This window comes from Oncorhynchus tshawytscha, linkage group LG09, assembly GCF_018296145.1.
Source record: "Oncorhynchus tshawytscha isolate Ot180627B linkage group LG09, Otsh_v2.0, whole genome shotgun sequence".
Classification (NCBI taxonomy): domain Eukaryota; kingdom Metazoa; phylum Chordata; class Actinopteri; order Salmoniformes; family Salmonidae; genus Oncorhynchus; species Oncorhynchus tshawytscha.
The window spans coordinates 63,967,862-63,975,267 of NC_056437.1; the positions used below are offsets into that span (position 1 = coordinate 63,967,862).

General features: G+C 42.7%; 1 protein-coding gene across 6 annotated transcripts in view; it reads left to right on the forward strand.

Moving 5' to 3' along the window:
• ap2a1 (adaptor related protein complex 2 subunit alpha 1) overlaps positions 1-7,406 on the forward strand; it is a 57,142-nt gene that overhangs the window by 31,489 nt on the left and 18,247 nt on the right. For all 6 annotated transcript variants that reach the window (XM_042327197.1, XM_042327199.1, XM_042327200.1 and 3 more), the window contains exons 7-9: positions 1,719-1,887; positions 2,019-2,156; positions 6,238-6,420. In XM_042327197.1, the coding sequence (XP_042183131.1) occupies positions 1,719-1,887; positions 2,019-2,156; positions 6,238-6,420 (490 nt within the window). The remainder of the gene's footprint in view (positions 1-1,718; positions 1,888-2,018; positions 2,157-6,237; positions 6,421-7,406) is intronic.

The following is a 7,406-nucleotide window of genomic DNA, read 5'->3' on the forward strand; positions in this document are numbered from 1 at the left end:
AAACAGTTGACCCAAGTTAAACAATTTGAAGGCAATGCTACCAAATACTAATTGAGTGTATGTAAAATTCTGACCCACTGGGAATGTGATGAAAGAAATAAAAGCTGAAATAAATCATTATCTCAACTATTATTCTGACATTTCACATTCTTAAAATGAAGGTGTGATCCTAACTGGCCTAAGACTGGCCTAATTCTTACTAGGATTAAATGTCAGGAATTGTGAAAAACTGAGTTTAAATGTGTTTGACTAAGGTGTATGCAAACCTCCGACTTCAACTGTATATACTGTATTCTATACTATTCTACTGTATCCTTTTTCGTTCCGCTCTGACATCGCTCGTCAATGTGTATTTCGTCTTAATTCATTCCTACTTAGATTTGTGTGTATTGGGTATATGTTGTGTAATTTGTTAGATATTACTTCACTGTCCGAGCTAGAAGCACAAGCATTTCGCTACACCTGCAATAACATCTGCTAATCATGTGTATGTGACCAATACATTTTGATTTGAATACAAAAACGTTATGTTTGGGGCATATCCAACATTACTGGGTACCGTTATTCATATTTTCAATCATGGTGGTGGCTGCATCATGTTATGGGTGTGCTTGTCATTGGCAAGGAGTTTTCTGGGGGATAAAAATAAATGGAATAGAGCTAAGCACAGGCAAAATCCTATAGGAAAACCTGGTTCAGTTTTCCAACAGACGCTGAGAGACATTCACCTTTTAGCAGGATAATAACCTAAACACAAGGCCAAATATACACTGTAGTTGCTTACCAAGACGACATTGAATGTTCCTGAGTTGCCTAGTTACGGGTTTGCCTTAAATAGGAATGAAAATGAATGGCAAGACTTGAAAATGGCTGTCTAGCAATGATCAACTTGGTATTTGACAGAGCTTCAAGAATTTTAAAAAGAATGTGTAAATATTGTACAATCCAGGTGTGCAAAGCTCTTAGAGACTTAACCAGAAAGACTAAGATGCAATCAATGCCAAAGGTGATTCTAACATGTTTTGAATATTTTATTGAATAGTTTTTTTCATGGGGTATTGTGTGTAGATGGGTGAGAGAGAAATATATGTATCATACATTTTCAGCCTGTAACGCAACATAATGTGGAATACTTTTTACACACACACACACACACACACACAATATATATTCCTCTTTCTACTCTCTCCCTCTCTGTGTGTCTCTGTCTCTGTTTCTCGCTTTCTCATCCTAAACCTAAAGAGTGGCAATTGGACTGTTTTCTCTGCTACCGCACGGCAAGCAGTACCGGAGCGCCAGGTCTAGGACCAAAAGGCTCCTCAACAGCTTCTACAATTTACATTGACCCCCCCCTCTTCTATACTGCTGCTACTTGCTGTTTGTTTGTTACCTATGCATAGTCACTTCTACCCCACCTACATGTACAGATTACCTCAACTAGCCTGTACCCCTGCAACCTGACTCAGTACCGGTGCCCCCTGTATATAGCCTCGTTATTCTTATTGTGTTACTTTTTATTATTACTTTTTATTTTAGCTTACTTGGTAAATATTTTCTTCTTCTTGAACTAAATTGTTGGTTAAGGGCTTATAAGTAAGCATTTCACAGTAAGTAAAGTCTACACTTGTTGTATTCGGCACAAGTGGAACATTAAGTTTGATTTGATTATGGTGTGGCTTACTCTTAATTTCTCCCTCCTCCAACTTCCCCCTCTCCAGTGAGCCCAACCTGCTGGTGCGTGCCTGTAACCAGCTGGGTCAGTTCCTGCAGCACAGAGAGACCAACCTGCGCTACCTGGCTTTGGAGAGCATGTGTACCCTGGCCAGCTCCGAGTTCTCCCATGAGGCCGTCAAGACCCACATCGAGACCGTCATCAACGCACTCAAGGTCTGTCTCTGTCATGCACACGTTACACGCACACGGACGAGACACTGCTTTTTTTTTTTTAATTGACACTTTGTTTTAAGTACTTTGCTGGTGTTTGTAACACATTTTATACCTTATCTTTTTCTCTCCAGACTGAAAGGGATGTGAGTGTTCGCCAGAGGGCTGCTGACCTGCTCTACGCCATGTGTGACCGTAGCAACGCCAAGCAGATAGTTGCCGAGATGCTCAGCTACCTGGAGACAGCCGACTACTCCATCAGAGAGGAGATGGTACGTGTCTGCTTGTGTGTATATTGTATGTTTTCCCCCTCTGAGTGCCTCAGGGTTTATACCTGCATGTGTGTCTTTGCGCTTATGTGTCTGTGTTAGTGTTTAACCCAGCGGTCCCAAAACTGTGGGTCGCTTGACGTGAAAATGGTGTCGTCGGGAGAATTTCTAAAATCCTAAATTCAATGTCTCAAAATCATTATAATGTGGTTAACATTAATATAAATAGAAATTATTAGAATCTAAAAGATAAAATTAAACTAGAGAGCGCCCTTAGATCATGGGAAAAGGCCGCACTTGCTCATTGCACTTCAATCATTCCCACCATGAATGGCTGGGCACGCTACGCACACACCACACACTATTGCAGAGACTGATACAGTTGAAGTCGGAAGTTTACATACACCTTAGCCAAATACATTGAAACTCAGTTTTTCACAATTCCTGACATTTAATTCTAGTAAAAAATTCCCTGTCTTAGGTCAGTTAGGATCACCACTTTATTTTAAGAATGTGAAATGTCAGAATAGTAGTGGAGAGAATTATTTATTTCAGCTTTTATTTCTTTCATTACATTCCCAGTGGGTCAGAAGTTTACATACATTCAATTAGTATTTGGTAGCATTGCCTTCAAATTGTTTAACTTGGGTCAAACGTTTCGGATAACTTTCCACAATAAGTCAGGTTTGTAGGCCTCCTTGCTCGCATATGCTTTTTCAGTTCTGCCCACATATTTTCTATAGGATTGAGGTCAGGGCTTTGTGATGGCCACTCCAATACCTTGACTTTGTTGTCCTTAAGCCATTAAGTTATGGTTTCATTAGACCAGAGGACATTTCTCCAAAAAGTACGATTTTTGTCCCCATATTGCAAACCGTAGTCTGGCTTTTTTATGGCGGTTTTGGAGCAGTGGCTTCTTCCTTGCTGAGCGACCTTTCAGGTTATGCCGCTATATGACTCGTTTTACTGTGGATATAGACACTTTTGTACCTGTTTCCTCGAGCATCTTCACAAGGTCCTTTGCTGTTGTTCTGGGATTGATTTGCACTTTTCGCACCAAAGTACATTCATCTCTAGGAGACAGAACACGTCTCCTTCCGGAGCGGTATGTCGGCTGTGTGGTCCTATGGTGTTTATACTTGCGTACTATTGTTTGTACAGATGAACATGGTACCTTCAGGCGTTTGGAAATTGCTCCCAAGGATGAACTAGACTTGTGGAGGTCTACAATTTTCATTCTGAAGTCTTGGCTGATTTCTTTTGATTTTCCCATGATGTCAAGCAAAGAGGCACTGAGATTGAAGGTAGGCCTTGAAATACATTTTCTGGATTTTTTCAAGCTGTTTGAAGGCACAGTCAATTTAGCGTATGTAAACTTCTGACCCACTGGAATTGTGATACAGTGAATGGTAAGTGAAATAATCTGTCTCTAAACAATTGTTTGAAAAATTACTTGTGTCATGCACGAAGTAGATGTCCTAACTGAATTGCCAAAGTTATAGTTTGTTAACAAGAAATTGGTAGAGTTGTTGAAAAAGGAGTTTTAGTGACTCCAACCTAAGTGTATGTAAACTTCTGACTTCAACTGTAACCGTCCGCAATTGATATACTAAAAACAGTATATGGGGAGGCACAGAAACTCAGAACAATTGCTTTGTCAGATAACACTGTTAAATTAAGAATTTATGCTATTGATAGCAATCAAGAGGAAACTCTGACTGAACGACTCAAACTCCCAAGCTTATGCTTTCCAAATGGACTTTAGCTGTGAGGGCTGAGATGCCCATGCATTGACTTTTATTCGCTATACATGTAGTGGGATGCTATTCACAAGGACATATTTTTCTGTCTCAATTCCCAAGCATGAAACAGCATAGAGGATGTTCAGTGTGCTGCGTGGCTATTTTTACCAAAAACAGATTCCCTATGGGATCGAATGGTGGGCTTTTGCACAGATGGGGCTCCATCTATCAGGGAACAGGGGGCAGGCCTCTGCACTCTAGATAGTAATGTGTCTCCCTCTGCCTTATGGACACATTGTATGATACACTGAGCGCAAATGGCGGCAGAAGAGCTAAGCACAGATCTCTGAGATATTTATTTATTTTTATTTTATTTCACCCTTTATTTAACCAGGTAGCCAAGTTGAGAACGAGTTCTCATCTACAATTGCGACCTGGCCAAGATAAAGCAAAGCAGTTCGACACAAACAACAACAGTGTTACACATGGAGTAAAACAAACATACAGTTAATAATAGAAGAAAAATGAGTCTATATACAATGTGAGCAAATGCGGTGAGATAAAGGGAGGTAAAGGCAAAAAAAAGGCCATGGTGGCGAAGTAAATACAATATAGCAAGTAAAAAAAAAAATTAAAAAAAATACGCTGGAATGGTAGATTTGCAGTGGAAGAATGTGCAAAGAAGAGATAGAAATAATGGGTGTGCAACGGAGCAAAATAAATAAATACAGTAGGGGGAGAGGTAGTTGTTTGGGCTAAATTATAGATGGGCTATGTACAGGTGCAGTAATCTGTGAGCTGCTCTGACAGCTGGTGTTTAAAGCTAGTGAGGGGGATAAGTGTTTCCAGTTTCAGAGATTTTTGCAGTTCGTTCCAGTCATTGGCAGCAGAGAACTGGAAGGCGATGAGGCCAAAGTAAGAATTGGTTTTGGGGGTGACCAGAGAGAGATACCTGCTGGAGCACGTGCTACAGGTGGGTGCTGCGATGGTGACCAGCGAGGTGAGATAAGGGGGGACTTTACCTAGCAGGGTCTTGTAGATGACCTGGAGCCAGTGGGTTTGGCGACGAGTATGAAGCGAGGGCCAGCCAACGAGAGCGTACAGGTCGCAGTGGTGGGTAGTATATGGGGCTTTGGTGACAAAACGGATGGCACTGTGATAACTGCATCCAATTTATTGAGTAGGGTATTGGAGGCTTTTTTGTAAATGATGTCGCCGCAGTCTAGCATCGGTAGGATGGTCAGTTTTACAAGGGTATGTTTGGCAGCATGAGTGAAGGAGGCTTTGTTGCGAAATAGGAAGCCATTTCTAGATTTTAACTTTGGATTGGAGATGTTTGATGTGAGTCTGGAAGGAGAGTTACAGTCTAACCAGACACCTAGGTATTTGTAGTTGTCCACATATTCTAAGACCGAACCGTCCAGAGTAGTGATGTTGGACGGGCGGGCAGGTGCAGGCAGCGATCGGTTGAAGAGCATGCATTTCGTTTTACTTGTATTTAAGAGCAATTGGAGGCCACAGAAGGAGTGTTGTATGGCATTGAAGCTCGTCCAAAGAAGTGTCCAAAGAAGGGCCAGAAGTATACAGAATGGTGTCGTCTGCGTAGAGGTGGATCAGAGACTCACCAGCAGCAAGAGCGACATCATTGATGTATACAGAGAAGAGAGTCGGTCCAAGAATTGAACCCTGTGGCACCCCCATAGAGACTGCCAGAGGCCCGGACAACAGGCCCTCCGATTTTACACTCTGAACTCTATCAGAGAAATCACTGACGTCATGATCCGAGTTCCTAGTTGTCTTGAAAGCACCATAAAACTCATGGTAGGCTACCCTTCGCCAGCTCATATCTGTGTGAAGCTGGATTGAGTTCTCTTGTCTGCATTAAAACCAAATATCGATCCAGGTTGGATGTGAAAGCAGAGATGAGGTGCGTACTGTCGACCACGCCCCTTGAGTTTGAGAAGTTCCGATGCGACATGCAACACAGAGGGTGTTCTTTAATGGAAGTCAGCTAATGGGGATCCATAATAAATACAAGTACGAACAAGCACACCCATCTCATTAGTGGTGGTGATACGAGATGCATTTTGTCAGACTAATTTGCAATTGACTGCTCTACATTGAAAGTATGTGATGGTGAGTTGAGAAGACCATCAAATACTGTTAGAATGTTTTTCAATTGACTGCCATAGCTCCAAATAAAAAGTAAACTTGGCTGTTAATAAAACATTTTAGAAATCACATGGGTGGGGCTGCGAGAATTTTCAGATATCAATATGGGGTCATGGGCCAAAACAGTTTGAGAACCCCTGGTGTAACCTCTCTGCTCCCTTCTCTCCCAGGTGTTGAAGGTGGCCATCCTGGCAGAGAAGTATGCGGTGGACTACTCATGGTATGTTGACACCATCCTTAACCTCATCCGCATTGCCGGGGACTACGTCAGTGAAGAGGTGTGGTACCGCGTCATCCAGATTGTCATCAACCGCGACGATGTGCAGGGCTACGCCGCCAAGACCGTCTTCGAGGTAGGGGCTGCCCAAGCCGGATACGTCTGGATCCAATTTGCTCTTTTTGTCTCAACTTGGAAATTCCTCAATCATATTCCCTGGTTGAGTACATTAGGGTGAAAACGTTTTTAAAACTATTGCAAAGGAAATCAAAACCTTTTTAAAATACACTGCTCAGAAAAATAAAGGGAACACTAAAATAACACATCCTAGATCTGAATGAATGAAATATTCTTATTAAATACTTTTTTCTTTACATAGTTGAATGTGCTGACAACAAAATCACACAAAAAGTATCAATGGAAATCAAATTTATCAACCCATGGAGGTCTGGATTTGGAGTCACACTCAAAATTAAAGTGGAAAACCACACTATAGGCTGATCCAACTTGGATGTAATGTCCTTAAAACAAGTCAAAATTAGGCTCAGTAGTGTGTGTGGCCTCCACGTGCCTGTATGACCTCCCTACAATGCCTGGGCATGCTCCTGATGAGGTGGGGATGGTCTCCTGAGGGATCTCCTCCCAGACCTGGACTAAAGCATCCGCCAACTCCTGGACAGTCTGTGGTGCAACGTGGCGTTGGTGGATGGAGCGAGACATGATGTCCCAGATGTGCTCAATTGTATTCAGGTCTTGGGAACAGGCGGGCCAGTCCATAGCATCAATGCCTTCCTCTTGTAGGAACTGCTGACACACTCCAGCCACATGAGGTCTAGCATTGTCTTGCATTAGGAGGAACCCAGGGCCAACCGCACCAGCATATGGTCTCCGAAGGGGTCTGAGGATCACATCTCGGTACCTAATGGCAGTCAGGTTACTTCTGGTGAGCACATGGAAGGCTGTGCGGCCCCCCCAAAGAAATGCCACCCCACACCATGACTGACCCACTGCCAAACCGGTCATGCTGGAGGATGTTGCAGGCAGCAGAACATTCTCCACGGCGTCTCCAGACTGTCGCGTCTGTCACATGTGCTCAGTGTGAACCTGCTTTCATCTGTGAAG